At 36.2% G+C, this 16731-nt stretch overlaps 1 protein-coding gene and 1 long non-coding RNA gene across 3 annotated transcripts in view; both read right to left on the bottom strand.

Annotated features, from left to right (window-relative positions):
* cpne5a (copine Va) overlaps positions 1-16731 on the bottom strand; it is an 84754-nt gene that overhangs the window by 65928 nt on the left and 2095 nt on the right. For both annotated transcript variants that reach the window (XM_065246991.2, XM_065246992.2), the window contains exons 2-3: positions 2236-2276; positions 356-402 (exon numbers count right to left, since the gene is read on the bottom strand). In XM_065246991.2, the coding sequence (XP_065103063.1) occupies positions 356-402; positions 2236-2276 (88 nt within the window). The remainder of the gene's footprint in view (positions 1-355; positions 403-2235; positions 2277-16731) is intronic.
* LOC135730027 (uncharacterized) lies at positions 9166-10082 on the bottom strand. The gene is made up of 3 exons (XR_010525842.2): positions 9846-10082; positions 9701-9758; positions 9166-9498 (listed from the first exon to the last, which is right to left on the bottom strand). It is a non-coding gene; the product is annotated as an uncharacterized lncRNA (long non-coding RNA).

Below are 16731 nucleotides of genomic sequence, written 5' to 3'. Positions count from 1 at the left end.
GGCAGGGTCCCATAGCTCAACACAATTTAAGTATGAAAAATGGAGACCTGCGATCTGGGAAGCATTACAAATGCACTGGCCGGTGACTTTAGGGCCAGATTGACTTTAATGCTAATCGGTAACGGAAAGTGTACAATCATCTTAACAGCCAATCACTCAGGGCCATGGGGACAGATGCATGAATATTCAACAGGAAAATCAATGGGCAGTGATGGGCACCAGAGGGCTGTGGAGAGATTGAAGAGGGCGGATGAGAGAGAGGTGAGATGGAGAGGATATGCAGAAGTGATTAGTGGAAATAAGAGGGTTTGTGTCCGAACTGATTGAAGGTTGGTTCTTGAGTGTGGACACTTACCTCACGCCATTGCTTCGACTCCACTCCCTGAGTGTAAAGGATGCACACTGAAAACAAAGGACAGATGAAAAGAGAAACAATTGGCATCTATACTGTAATAAGATATTGTTATAGCTAAATCAGTTGGGTAAAAATAATTTACATTTATGCATTTCCCAAGCACATTCTCTAAAGTGACTTTATAGTGCATTCATTTTTTATCAGTATGTGAAACAATAAATCAATTCAGCGTAGCTAAAAACCTTTGTTCGGGATTAAATATTTATATTCTTTTTTTAGTTAGCAGTTAACTAGACAGTAATGACAATACATGGAGACCAAATGGAAAATTTGTCTAAAGCTCCTGCTTCCACATATTTCTAATGGTGCATTCCCACCAGCCGCGACAGAGGCGGCAAAAAACATTATTCGCGCGTAGTTGGACGCTTGAACATTTGAGTTCACTCGCGTCACGTCACTACTACAGCAAGGTCCTGATTGGTTAACGCGGCACGGAAAATCTGCCCAAGTTTTTTCAACTCGCGCATTTCCAGCGGCAACGCTCAATTCGTGCGGAACACGCCATCCACTCCTCGCGTTGTGCACCAGTCGCGCCGTGATTAACGTGTGTTCCGCGTCTTTGCATTGACTTAACATGTAAATCACTCATGCTTGCCACCTCTTCCGTGTCTGGTGTGAACCCTGCATAAGATAAAAATCCAGAAATTTCATATATGGCTCAACTAGTGTAAGAAGAGATCTCAATAATTAACAAACTAAGCACTGATTTGCCAGGTCTGCAATTACATATAAATGTTATTGAGGCTTTCAATATGAACATTTCTCATCAAATGTGTCAAAAAAAAAATTTGATTCATTCAACATACATTTGTGATTCATATTTAAATTAAAGTGGACACGAGTCCATTTCACAAGACTTTTTTAAGATGTAAAATAAATCTATGGTGTCCCTAGAGTACATATGTGAAGTTTTAGCTCAAAATACCATATAGATCATTTATTATAGCATGTTACAATTGCCACTTTTAAGTGTAAGCAAACATTTGCTTTTTTGGGTGTGTCCTTTAAAATGCAAATGAGCTGATCTCTGCATTAAATGGCAGTGTCGTGGTTGGATGATGGTGCAGATTAAGGGGCGGTATTATCCCTTATGACATCACAAGAAGAGCCATATTTCAATGACCTAATTTTTCACATGCTTGCAGAGAATGGTTTACCAACACTAAGTTACTGGGTTGATCTTTTTCAGATTTTCTAGGTTGATACCCAATGATAGCACTTAAACATGGAAAAAGTCAGATTTTCATAATATGTCGCCTTTAATACTTGAATGAAACACAACTAACACTCATGAAATCTTCTTAGCTATAAAACAGCAATCACTGACCAATACATATTACTCTGTATCTCTCTTTATTTCATAATATAATGATTTACTGAACAGATCTGAGAAGACCCATACATGCGGCATATTTAAAATAAATAATAAAGCATTCGTATTCAAGGGCCAAGTTCACGCTCTGCATATATTATATAATAGTGAAATCTGTCACATTGGGATGCAAATGATATGTATGCGTTTAAGGGAATGTGGAAAAAACTGCAGAGTAGACAAAATGCAGGCAGAGAGCAGTGTGATGGAAGAGACAGAACCTGAGAATAATGTGTCAGTTACTGGAGGTACAGTACAGGGCCTTAGGTTTTTGGGGAGCCTGGAAAGTTTGTAGCTAAATGCATGAACAGTAAATTTAACCAATAACTTTCCACTTATTGTTCAAATATTAAGTGCCTCATATTATACAACAAATTGTATTGTACTGCCAAAAAACGTTCTGTGTTTTACAAACAAGTGCTATTTTCATAATAAAATGAGTACTTACAAGGATCAGATTTGGAGAATGTGTCTCGGTCTAACAGGTTTCTGGGGAAACAAAGCAAAAAAGTGTCAGGTTCTGACCAACTGGGTCATTAAGGTCGAACAGTTCAGGCATGAAATGAATACAGTAGCCTCTCACAAATAAACCAGATGGGGCTCTTTTGAATGTTATCGATTTAGATTGTACCCTGTTAGATGTGTGTTTTGAAATAAGTTAGACTTTCATTTTGGCCACATATGAAAGAAAAGTGGCTTGTAGAGACACTTACATGTTGTCCCCAGTTATTCCAAATATTCTATTTGAAAACATAAGGGGAGGCATATGGCCATCGCAACATCAGCCAAGAACTAACACAGAGGAATTTCTCATATCAAAAACTGACGCTACTCATGTTAAATATTAACATTTTGTGCACAATTAAGGCACAAAATCATGTCGAATCTGTCAGATTAAAGTTTTTAATTTCATTTTGATGAAGTAAAATTTCTGGCAGAGACAACAGAGCTGACTCAATCTGAGATGCTGGTTTAATAAACTGAGAGAGTAAATCACGACAGATCATTGGTATGATTATTCACATTGATTGTCTATAAAAACAGTGACATTTCATTTGGTCTGATTTGTCAGCCTTAAAGGGACATTCCACTTTTTTTGAAAATATGCTCATTTTCCAGCTCCCATAGAGAGAAACATTTGAATCTTACCGTTTTGAAATTCATTCAGCTGATCTTCAGGTTTGGCGCTACTACGTTTTGCATAGCTTAGCATAAACTATTGAATCTGATTAGACCATTAGCATTGCACTAAAAAATAACCAAAGAGTTTCGATATTTTAAAACTTGGCTCATCTGTAGTTACATCATGTACTAAGGCTGACAGAAAATTAAAAGCTGCAATTTTCTAGGCAGATATGGCTAGGAACTATACTCTCAAACTGGCGTAATAATCAAGGACTTTGCTGATGTAACATGGCTGCAGCAAGCGTAGTGATATTACGCACTGCCTGAAAATAGTCCTCTTGGTTACCTTCAATGGCAGGAGACTATTTTCGGGCACTACATAATATCATTGCGCCTCCTGCTGCCATGTTACATCAGCAAAGTCCTGGATTATTAAGGCAGAATGAGAGTATAGTCCTTACCATATCTGCTTAGAAAATCACAACTTTTAATTTTCTGTCTGTCTTAGTATACGATGTAACTATAGTAGAGTCCTTTTTTAAATAGGAAAAATATTGAAATTCTATGGTTATTTTTAAGTGCGATGCTAATGGTCTAATCAGATTTAATGGATTATGCTAAACTATGCTAAAAGTGTAAGCGCCAGACCCAGAGATCGGCTGAATGGATTCCAAAACGGTAAGAATCAAATGTTTAACTCTAGGGGAGCTGAAAAATTAGCATATTTTAAAAAAGTGGAATGTCCCTTTAAAAATATTAGATATCTTTTCACACTCGCCGTGTCAGAAGAACTGGCCTTATTTCAGCTTTATGTGTGGCTCTGGATTTTATAATGGCTGTTTAAAAATTAACAAACTGCCATATCTCATAAGTGTCTGTCATACCGTGTTAATGCATGTTGTTTTCTCAGAGAGATGAGAAACACTGTCACCTTACCTATAAACATTCCTGCAATTGAAATTGTTTTAAATTAGTCTTTGAATCCTTTAACCGATGAGGCCCAAAGGTTCAAAAAGACCGAAAACCCATTTTAAATAGAAAACTAATAATTTAACTGCACCCAAGCAATCATTTGGAAAACTGAATAAACTCAATTCATAATGAAATTAGAGCCTCCACTGACAGAGCAGGCATGTGTTTTTATTTATTATTGATTTTTCTTTTCTTTTGTTCGCATAGACTTATTGTTATACCAGGCAGGTCTCAAAAAGACTGCAGAAAATCTGAAGTAATAGCACTATCAACTATTTTATACAATGTATGATTTAGCCGCACAGAGGTTCGCACAGATATTCCACTTTTCTGTTGCCTAAAGGTTAAGCTTTTGCTTTGTTGAATTTGGTGAATATCATGAATTCAATTTTGGGTAAAATATTAATAGGAAATGCCTCGAAGGAGAGATTTTAAGATGTCAATGCTGCAGAAAAGAAATTTTAAAGGAAACGTTTTCCGACCGATTTATCCACATCATAAATAAATGCATTGAGGAACACCAGATACCTGAAGCTCTGTAACTTTTCTTTGATGCAGGTTTGTACAACTGTGTGCCATACTGTTAAAATGCTGAAGAAATAAACCTTTGTAGGCTTCTTTAGAGACATTGTGCTATAGACTCCTGTAAAGGTCTTTCTGAACATGTTGAAGTTTTGACAGACTTTTGACAGATTTCTGACATTCACACACAGAACAAAATGATAAATTGACTTCTTTGGGTTTTGACGCATGGCTGGATTCTAAGAAAACATATAAAAACCCGACAGTACAACAGTTGTACTGCTTATTTTTATCCTTTAAAATCATTATTATTTAGTTATTGTCCTGAGGTCTACTCTTAATGGTAATAACATTTTGTGGCTAAATCAGTTGTAGTTTAGTTTAGTGACCCTTTTCACCCTCCCACTGAATTAAATGAGCCATTTTTTGCTGCTGGGCATTTTAAGACATCTATGCAAAATCCTTTTTTCTCGCATGTGAAATGAGATACAGTGCTGTGCATCACACGCTTGCTATCTGCAGGTTTGCTGTCAGCTGCAATATGGCTTTTAATTGCCCCATCCTTCAATTGCAGACTCTTGGCAAAGACTGCATTACAGTGTGACAGATTCACATAACAATTCATCCTGAAACATGCCGGCCAAATCTTTACATCTAGAAGTGATAAAAGATGATCTTTGTCCACTCTTTCATACCACTGACATTCCTCATATGGATATAAGAAGTGTCAGATAAAACATACAGCCAGATTTGACAATCTTGCTTGTTTGTTTTTTTACATATGGGGTGGTTTCCTGGACAACCCCATATGTAATGTCTTCAAATTTCGTCTCTCGTAAAATAATTCTGAATTCCTAAAGTTAATTTTTTTCACTGGGAAGTTTTGTGGCACAGATGTTATGTTTTTATATTCTCTCATCTGAAAACATCAAGGAAAATGACTCATTATGATATGACTTCTTTAACTCATTCCCCCCTGATTTTCACAAAAGTTTCACAAAATGCCTTCCAGGAAATGTTTCTTCTAAACATATATAAACATACTATAAACATACAAATATATCAAATGAAAGAACAGCCCCTATGCTTTCAAACAAACAATAAACAAAATGGGAAAAAAAGTTTCATCTTATATATTTTCTTTGCTTATAAACTCTTAAATATGGGTTTAAAAAAAAATGTAAATATTATAGCAAAAAGCTGAAATAATTGCATTTTTGTGAAAGAATTTTGTTAGAAATCAGATTCAGAACAATTATCAAAACATACACAGGGCTCTATCATACACCCGGCGCAATGCAGCACAATGTTTTTTTTTTTAAATGCTACCCCACAGATTTATTGTATATGATGACTCTGTACCTGTGGATATGGTGAGATGAGAAACATTTTTATGTAATGCTTTAAAAAAAACTCATGGCGCTGTCCGGGTGCTGAAACGGCTCTCCGCGTGTTTGTAAATTCTTTATCTCCTGTTTGTTACAATTAAAATATTTTTAGAGTACAAACCTTTTCTTACATACTTGTAAATTATTTTTTGATGATATTGGATAGCCATACAATTACAGCAATTAAAGCCTGCTATTTTTACTTCCATGACTAAAAGAAAACGGGTTTTAAAGGTTTTAATTAAAAAAACAATTTCAATACAAATGAAAAACAACACAATTATTTAACATTAATCTTAAACTGGGGATCTTCTTTCTCCGCTTAGTTTTTCAGTTTATAAAGTCCGTCTTCTAAATAGGGATTAGACAAAGCGCCAGCGCAACTGGCTTTTAAAGGGGATGAGAGCTGAGACTCTCATTGGTTTATTGCACGTTACGCCCAAAACACTCCCATTACTCATTAAAAGAATAGGAACAACCCCTTACGACCGTGCTCTCGGCGCACAAACCATTTTCCCGTCGTTAAATTAGCAAAAGTGAATTCGGAGACCATGCTTTAGACCATGCGGTTAGATCATTAAAATAGGGCCCACAGAGCTTAAAATTAGTAAATAACGTTTTTGGCTTCAGTTTTTTTCATAAATTCCATCTAGTGGATAATCGCAGTATTGCAGATTATCATAAAAATTCATCAGGAACACATTTTTTATGCAAACTATTTCTCTTAATTGACTAGATAATCGTCAATGGAGGGAAAATAATTTATGTATATTTTGTAGTTATCAGAGACAAAATAGAAACAATGTAAACAGTACTTTGAATAAACTACCATTACCTGGATCCTAGAGCTCCATTTTGCTATTATGACTCTTCTTTTTCACTCACACACACATCTTACTTGAAAAGGTGATACTGGCACCTCATTTAAGCTTTTTTCTTTTTGCTGTGATCTGATGTTATAGGACTTGTGATCCTATGCCTGTCTCACCCACGCTCTACCAGAAGCTGGTGGCACTGTAATTGGCACCCTCATGCGGGAGAAGCTATTTCAGCCAGAAGGATCAAAATAGATTCTAAACTCCTCAGCCAGCCAATGAACTCTCATTGGTTCAAAGAAGCAGAAAAAGTAATTCAAGAGTCCAAGTCGCTATCAGGTTAAGAGGGGCAAAGAGAAATTTCAGCGTGTGTCTGAGCTGAAAGCCACAGAGCTAGAGCTAAAGGGAAAAAGACGGGATGTGCTCAACAGGAATCTGGAATGAAAACTCTTAGTCAGGCCATCCCGGTAGGGATACTACTGTAGCACTATGGCAATTTGATTAACTGTGAACAAAGCCTTTGGCTAGGATTAAATAATGATAGTGACATCTTGTCCTAATATGTACCATTAGTTACAGATATGTATACATTTGGCACCATTGTGTACCTTGGAGGTACTTATATGCACTATTTGGTACAAGTATGTCCCACTGAGGTGCAAAAGTGTACTATTTGAAAGGGTACAGCCCTAATGACAAAACCATTTTATTCCCATAAAAAAATCAATATTGCTTTTTTGGCATAAATTTGTCTATCCAAACAGACAAAACGCTGTGTGTAATGTCTGCTTTACAATTGAATAGCTAAAAAAAAGACAAGATCACATTGGCATTTCCCATAAGTCTAAACAAAGGATGGGCATGAGGGTATAATTTTACATCCTGGCCTTTAACCACCCAACAATACACTGGGCACTGGCATCAAATCGCAGTGTTATTAAAATGTTTCTCACGTCTCTGTGGTCAGTTTAAAGACCTCAGATTTCCAGATACAGTATTTCATTAAAAGCTATATGATCTACAATCCTCTGACTTTAAGGGGTAATTACAGAAGCATCAGTGTTTTCAGCTTGTCAAAAACAAGACAGGAACATGTAATTAAATTCTAAGCAGACTTCATTTAGAAACCGGCAGTAAAACACTTTGAAAACCAACAAGATGGGGTCAAATTCTACCTCATTCTGTAAGACTCTGGCATAATTGCTTGGGCAAATGTTTGGTTAACAGATATGACACTTAATCACTGTTATTGTGATTTAACTGCAACATTAAATGTGATTTAATTTATTACATTTAATTACAGAGGACAGTATAAATAAAGCAAAGGGTCAGTAACTTATAAATTAATGCACGGTTCTAATGGATGATTAAAAGTAAAGATTTTACAAAATCCTTTTAGAAGTAGGCTGTTGGTCTGAGATGATCACAGGAAAGATTTGTCTTTCATTTTTGACTAAAGCCATTGTAATGGTATTTAAAAAACTAAACTTCTTTTTATATAGGTCACTTATATTTATAGATTTGTTGGTATGTAGAGTAAAAAGCCACACAGCAAAAATATGATGGAAGATTTAACACCATGGGTGTTAAAATTAACACTGCCCGGGTGAACACACAGGTCCATCTTTGATAGTGTTCAGTCAACACTTACCAAAGTTTTGCTTAAACAAACACTGTTAAAGTGTCAATTTTTAACACTCTCTGTGTTGATTAACAAACACTCAGTAGTGTAAACGTTCAACACTCTATGGTGTAAATCATTTTCATGTTAAAATCCCAATGCAGATAAAAACTAAAAGTTTTATACTACACTAGTCAACATTTGAAGTGGATCAAAACCTTTCCTAAAAGTTGTCTTAAAACCAATACCCAGTACCCGTTCTTGTCTTAGGACAAGTTTGATGAATGTTTTTGATCCACTTCAAATGTTGACTACTATATATATTTTTCAAAATAAATACAAAAAATAAACAGTGACTACAAACATCAAATTGAATTTATTAAATCTGCAACAATTCAGCAATAAACATGTGGGAAAAATACAATTCAATAAAATATTCCTTTTAAATCTTCAGTTTACACTTCAATAATACACTTTACTCGAAAAATACATAAAATCAACATACAATTTAATAAAATATTTCTTAATATTCAGTATCCACTGGAATAAAATTTTACATAAATAATACAACAATTCAACATGTAATCCATGAAATCATCTCAATGTCACTATGGTTTGTAAATATACACTCAGTCTAATTAAATATAACATTAAATATTCAATTCAATTTTATTTATGTAGCGCTTTTGACAATTGCCAATTGTTTCAAAGCAGCTTTACATTAATAAATGTAAAAAAGCATAGAAAAGCGAGCATAGTAATAATGTAACATATACAGTAAAGTAGTAGGTTAAGCCAAAGGTGGTGGACTCTCAGGGGATGAAAAAACCCCTAGGAGAAAAACCCTCCTGGCTAGTCCAGGGGGAAAACTCCTAGAAGGGAAAAAACCCTTGAGAGAGATACATATATATTTATATATATAAATACTATCGGGGTATGTGAACGGATAACTGAATTAAACTGGTTCCGCCGGTGGTTGCTGGTCAGACATCGGCTGGGCATCTCGTAGAAGGACGGTCAGTAGATCAGTGGTGTGATGACCTTCACAGCAGCAGGAACTGGGTCTGTTTGTCTCATTGTCCTCAGGGTCGAGGACGAGACAGGGAGAGAGAAACAGAATCCTATTAGCGTAAGGGCTGTTCACATGTAATGCAAGTGTCATAAATTATAGTGGTTTAAGTCAGCTTGGTTTTAAAAATAAATGTTTTTTTTTAGTTTTACATACTTTCTTGTGTCTTTGTTCTGCGTTCTTGCCCTTACTGTGCAACCTGTGAAAGGTAAACAAACTTCGCTTTTACCAGAAATAAAAATGACACATAAAAACACAAATACATCAGAGTATAAAGATTCAAATCAGGCCCACTCCCTAATGTCTGTCTTGCACTTTTAATCTTGACAAAAGATAAAACTTGCTCATTGTTTTACCAAATTATTACATTTAGCACAATGAAAACGAACACGTTAACTTACATCTCTGCTGTCCTCCATTAAAGAATTGAGCCGCTTTGCTTTTAGCGATGGTGGTGTCCTATGAATTTGCTAAATAAACATTACCATGGCAGTCTTGTAATTCACTAAAAGTTAAAGCATATTTTAAAATGTAACTCAATTTTACCTGTAAAATTGTTCAGACCTCAAGACTTATCGCCAGCATCTGAAGTAACTTAGAAAGCTTGCTGAGTTTACCTGAGGTAAAAACACAGACAGTTAACTTAATATCAACTTACACGTATGCTACAATTTATCTATACTTCGTGTTTTTATGTTAAAAGATATTTACTTAACGTTGATATTTTTTGTTAAATAAGAAATATTCATACTCCTCTTTAATAGTAAAATGTGCAGTGCAAATGCTCCAGCAAATTAACCCGTTTAATCCCAAATTTTTTCTTGGAATTTGAATACATGCAATTTACTCCTTAGACCTCCCTAACACACAAACTTTATGCCTTCTTTGATTTTATGTTGGTTAAGTTAGTGAAATATTAGGTTTTATACTCGGTCACAAAAGTGACCGGTGGGAAACATCATAGCCGGACTTCATTGAAATTCAATTAGACATATTTACATTAGAAAAAGTGTGTTATACTACCGGTCACAATTGTGACCGTTAAAAAAATTCTCAAAATATATCTGTAAGTGACCCCACCTACAAAATTGATAGTTCTATTTGTTAATTAAGATGTTTTACTTCTTTTTGTAGTAGTCTGAGGTAGATATCTTCTTCTAGATGTGCAAGCAGGAAGTAAACTGATCTGGTCATGTGACCTTTCACCCTAGTCACATGACATTGATACATTTTAATCAAGACAATCTATTTTTTCATTTAAAAGTTTAATTTCTTGCCTAGAGCCAACATCAACACTTTTAGAGCTTTCAGAAAGAAGAAAAAAAACACGGTCACAAATGTGACCGGTGGGATTAAACGGGTTAATGTTCACACAAACGGTTTAATATAAAGTAAATATAAGTTGTTTATGATAATATACAAGTTAACAAGTAAATCACAAGTTGATAAAGTAATACTTTACCTTGGAACATATTCCGTTGTGTGCAGACAAATCCATAAAGATGACTATATGGGCGGGAAAGTCGAAAAGCATTGCACATGCGTAGATATGGATGCGTGTCAGTCAGCTCTCTTGTACGGAGGTCGCATTTGTAGGATGCATACGTCATAAAGACTTAATTCAGAATATTAACAATTCTAAAGTTGACTATTATTTTAAGTTAATCGTAAATTTTTGTAATATGCTTATGACTTACGAATGTAATGCTCAGTTAACTTAAACAAACCAGGCTTGATGACGTATGCAGCCTGCATATGCGACCTTCGGAGGCTGCTTTGACAAACGGTCTTTGTACTGTTCCATCACGGAACATCACGTGACCCTACGCTCGCGCGAGCTTACAAGCCGATTCAATAGACGTATAGCCTGATAACTGCTTCTCAATATTAGTATCTGTAAAACTAAATTTAGTTTTAAGTCTAGTTTAGTCGAGAATATGGTTGTGTTAACTTCATATCTAAGGTCAGTTAGTAAAGATAGCGCTTATTTAAAAGTCTGCTCAGACGATGTCGATGTGAGTTCCAAGTTCGACCAGCAGGGGGCAGCGCTCCTGTATCCCACGGAGGGCGCCCATTTCTCGGCCACTCCTCTGATATTTCCGCTGGCTCTGGTGTGTCTGCATAGGTGTCATTTACACTGGGGACACTGGGGACATGTCCCCACCACTTTTTGAAATGGCTGATTTTGTCCCCACCACTTTTTGAAAGCATTTGGTTAAAATGTTCTGAAAAATCAAACAATTTCCCACGAAAATAATTTTTTGCAGTGTACGGCTGGTTTTGTGGTCCAGGGTCACATATGTTGCGTTATGTGCTTATGGTGTGTTTTCTTTTACATATGTCATGAATTTCATTGTAATCATTGACTAAACGTGCTGCTGTTTTCTATGGTATGGTGCTTTGCACTGATCTGTTGAGCTGGTGTTGTAGGTACTGTTACATGTGTAGTCGACATTGTTGAGGGGTTTATGCTGAGTATTTTGGTGTTGTTGACCAGCCTACACTATGCCCATTTTTGATGCGCCGTTATTCAATATTTTCCCGTCCTGCTGTAATGTTTTTTCATCTGATCTTTTGTCCCCACCACTTTTCAACACAAACTGACGCCCCTGTGTGTCTGAGTGTCAAAAATGAGATATAATTCGCTTTTGGTTCATCTAACCAGCAGTCTAGGGTCTCATGAATTTATTATTTGTTTTGTTTACTCATATTAAGTTCCTTTATTTAATCTTAATGCTGAATATACTTAATATACTTTTGTTTAATCCTAATGCTGTTCTAGCACTGTGTCTTGTCTTTAGTACATAAAAGAGAAAAATTCAAGTGTTTTCCAAAGCGTGTTTAATCATAAATATGATAATTTACACATTTTATTTTATTTTTCTATTATTATTTATTATCCTATTATTATTATTATCCTGTTAATGTAAAGGAAAATACTGAGGTGCAAACAGTATCTGCCAATATGTGTTTATAGCATCCATTACCATTTACACGTATTGCAAAGAATTGGTACTTTTGCACAGTTTAATTATAATAAAGTGTAAATAGCATCTAAAGCTATATGATTTACTGAATCACGACCTATGGCTATACTGTTTGAGACACAGGGCAGGGATTGACCCATGTTAACACCCACAAAGAACACTGTGTATTAACACTAAACAAGTGTTAAAGCATGAAATATTTGTAACTAAACACCAGATTTTAACACTGGCTGCCCAACACTAAGTTTTTATCACTCAATAATTTGCTGTGCACCGTTTATGTACCGTATTAAATCTATAAGAACAAAAACATTTTATTAGAGCAACATGAAATATGAGAGTAAATGTGATAAAATATGAAGATTGTTGACATTTATGAAAGATTTTAAATGCATCAAAACTTTGGCACCGATCATTGTTCTTTTCAATAAGGGCAGCCCTCAATCAAATAAAGGTTGTCTTTTGACCCTATATATTGTATTTTACAACAGCTAAAATTCTAAACCACACAGTGGCAAACACATGCAGTCAAATCAGTTAACTTCGGGTTACAGGCATGCCTCTCTAACCCCTAGGTGATGAATGCCCACTTAACTTTTTTAATATCTTGGATTCGACATCATTCTCTGCGGAAACACAGGCTTTCCTGCTAACAGATTTTTACACGTACTAAATCTGCCAGCTCATTTAACAACTGGCATATCTCTCACCCAAACCATCCATCCGTTCACCAGATGTTTTGTACCAGCCATCTGCTGCATACTCATTGTATTAAGAGTTTCCCTCAGTGACATGGAGAGGTCAGGCACTCAGTACCTCCTCTTTAAACCCATTATGTACTAGTCTATGATATCCTTTTTCTCACAGATCGGTAAAAATGCAGTTTATTCACACACTTGTTTATTAGGTTTAAGCTGTAAACTCCAGTGTGATATCGGTCAATTTCACAACATGTCAATCATTCCGATCAATACTGAGACCAATATTACAACTAAAAAAAGTGGAGAGAGAAGAGAAATAAACAGAGAGCTAAAAGAAAACAATGGATATAGCAAAACTTCAGTCAGTAAATACCCAGCTTAAGTCATTTTTGTGACCATCCTATATGATGTAAAGAGCATTCTGTGAAAATAACCTTAAAGTGGCCATGGTATGTAAATCTGACTTTTTTCATGTTTAAGTGCTATGATTGGGTCCCCAGTGCTTCTATCAACCTAGAAAATGTGAAAAAGAACAACCCAGTAACTTAGTTTTTGTAAACATTCTCTGCAAGCACTTTGAAAAATAGTTTGTTAAATTTTAACTCTCCTTATGATGTCATAAAGAGCTTTTATTATAATAATAATACCACCCCTTAATCTGCACTATCAAATCACAGCACTGCCATTTAGTGCAGAGAAAAAGAGAGAAAAAATAATTCACAACACAATTGAGTTTCAATTGCAACAAACCACCATCATTGTGATCAGTGTTTGCACTTCATCCGCTCATTTGCATTTTAAAGGACACACCCAAAACGGCAATTTTAACATGCTATAATAAATTATTTATATGGTAATTTGAGCTAAAACTTCACATATGTGCACTGGTGACACCAAAGATTTATTTGACTTCTTAAAAAAGTCTTGTGCCATGGCCCCTTTAATATCCTTAAAGGAACATTATGTAGGATTGTGGCCAAAACTGGTGTTGCAATCACAAAACATGTGGCTAAAACTGGTACTGCAATCACACAACCGGTGGTCAATACACAAAATGACAACATAAACATCAGTTGAGGGCTTCAACTCCACTTTTTAAATTACAATATCCTGGCCAGACCACTGTTGTCAGTGATATAAATATTTGAAATGAAAATGATTTCTTAATGTCTAGTGACATATCAGAGCCATTTTATGATTAATTGATATAAATTTCAATCGTGGTTCATTATGCTATTTTAAGGGTGCATGCTTGCCCATAATGTATAGCGTGGTTTCTAGAGGATAAGGTTTCTCCTATCCTCATACAAAACAACTTCTCTGTCTTTGACTGCTCTTACAAGAACGTGGGTCTCCTCGGCTGTGAACCGCTCCTGGCGTGCGCCTGGTAAATCCGCCATAATAATAGCAACCTGCGTTCTGATTGGTTTATTTGACGTTACGCCCAAACCACACCTATGAATAATGAACCTACTTCAGACCAACCCCTTATTGATTTGCGCCAGGCGCAAGAGTTATTTCTCACGCCAGGAAAATAGCAACAGCGCCCAAGATCCGCCCACAAACTCACTTGCGCGTTGTGCTTCGTACTTGCGTTTCAGATCGTTAAAATAGGGCCCTTAAAGTTTACAGACAGGGTGACAATTATTGTAAATCTCTAAACCTCATCAGGCCTCACATGCTTTGACATTGAATCTGTTTGTCTCTCACTTTTGACTATCTGTTTGTATCTCACTGTTTGTCTTTTCACTATTCAAGCATCCATACATCTATCCAGCAGAATCCATCGCAAATCACCAAATACAAACTGTCTCAATACGCTTTTACTCTAAATATAAAACATTTAAGAATGATGTACAACAACTTTTGGTAAATATTGAAGACATATTTCAAGTATCACATCCAGTAAGATAAATCCCTGCATCCATCTGTCTACATTTTTGCACATTCTACTTTCTCTCTTATCTGCCTTTGGAGAAATATTTGTTTCACACCTTATTTGCTTTTCACCTGTCAACCATCAGCTCAACATCACTAACGTCTACCCTTATATTTGGAGCCACATGGGTCCATGGGTCTAAGATGCTCTGCTATATAATCAGATGAGAAAATCCAGCAGTTAAAGGCACTGGAGCTGAACTGATGGCTAAAGAAAATATATCAGGGCTTACGATACCCCACATGGCTCAATTTGGAAACAAATCACATGCTGAGAATGAGGCTGAACCTCAAGTAATTCATCTCCAGGTCTGCGAAAACCCACCAATCTCAAGAAACCCTGACAGAGCTATTCTCAGCAGGATAGGAGACAATGCACCCCGGAGAGAAGGCAGAGGGGTGGAATGTGAATGTAGATGCAGTCCGTGATCTGGTTCCTCACCTGCAAGGTCAGCTAACAAGAGGACGAAGATCTGCAGTGAAACTAAAGCTTGCCAACAAGTGCAACTACACACCACCACTGACACAATACCCTAAGCTTCCCAGGGAGAATAGTAACAATGGGGACACAGGGATTGGGCATCTTTGCCAAAACTATGTTTCTTAACAACAAAAGAGAACAAAATGAGTCTATCTGGGTTGAAGAAATGTAATGTGACATTGGATGTTAAACTTTAATACCACTAAACAGACTGTTAGTCAATAGCCTGTTTTCATTCTCTTTAAGATTTAGAGATAATGTCAAACCGAATTAAAGTCCATGATTATACTAAATTAATGGTGAATGACCATCATGAGCTGAAGAAATACATTTATGCTTTTCTAATGAGCCACTTCTCTCCAAATGAGCCATTGCTAGCATATTTAATGGCATAGTGCGGATTATCCGAAAAGTCATAGTTAATTAATTTGCTTAATTATAATACAAGACATCATGCATTGCACAAAGTATGTCTGACCATGTGATCACGCAGCAGTTACAGAAATCTGTGAATAACCAGGACTGCATGTGTGCCTCCAGAGAGACAACAGAAGAAAGAAGGAATAAAGATAAAACATTTATTGGCATTTCAAGTGGCGGACAAACTAATGTGGTTTTCTCGAAGGTATTAATCAGGTTTTTCTCCAGTTTAAGGGTTCCTTAAGTTTACAAAAGATTCAAAAGGTGTAAACACACCAGAACTGTATCTCTTGCATTTTTCGCATAATCTCTGGATCATGGCTTGTTGAACTTGACAATTCTCCTAAACCTACAGTATGACCTGTTGAGCAAAATTGTGTTCTACCACAACACTCGAGACCCAACAAGTGCATCCAGATGCGTCATCCTGCCACTTAAAAAGAGAAAAACAAAAACAGATTGGATCCCAAACACAATTAGGCCTTGACAATTGGATCAATCCCATATCTCATAGCCACCGGACTGCTTTTGTTTTTGATAAGGCTTTTCTTACAGCTTCTGGGTTTGTCGGCCCAAACTTTGTGCTCTCCAATAACATCTGCAGTTTATGAAAGAATCTGATGGTGGAAGTGAAGCAATTCAATTCCACATCTGCCTCGGTCCCCTGATAATCAGCCCAAACTAAATCAATTACAGAGAACAAACGCACGTTATGATTTCCACCACCGCCATGCCGAGTCTCATCACAGCTCCGGTGAGAATGTTCCCCGCAGATGGGGTAATAACTGTCCAGAGACAACACATTTATTTATTCATTGATATAATCTTAGGAGCACAGAGGTGGCAAAAAAAATCAAATTCAATAAAACATGATAATGCAAAAAATTTAATCAATTGATCGCATA

This window comes from Paramisgurnus dabryanus, chromosome 11 (genome assembly GCF_030506205.2).
Source record: "Paramisgurnus dabryanus chromosome 11, PD_genome_1.1, whole genome shotgun sequence".
NCBI lineage: Eukaryota > Metazoa > Chordata > Actinopteri > Cypriniformes > Cobitidae > Paramisgurnus > Paramisgurnus dabryanus.
This window is presented reverse-complemented; position numbering and strand designations above follow the sequence as displayed.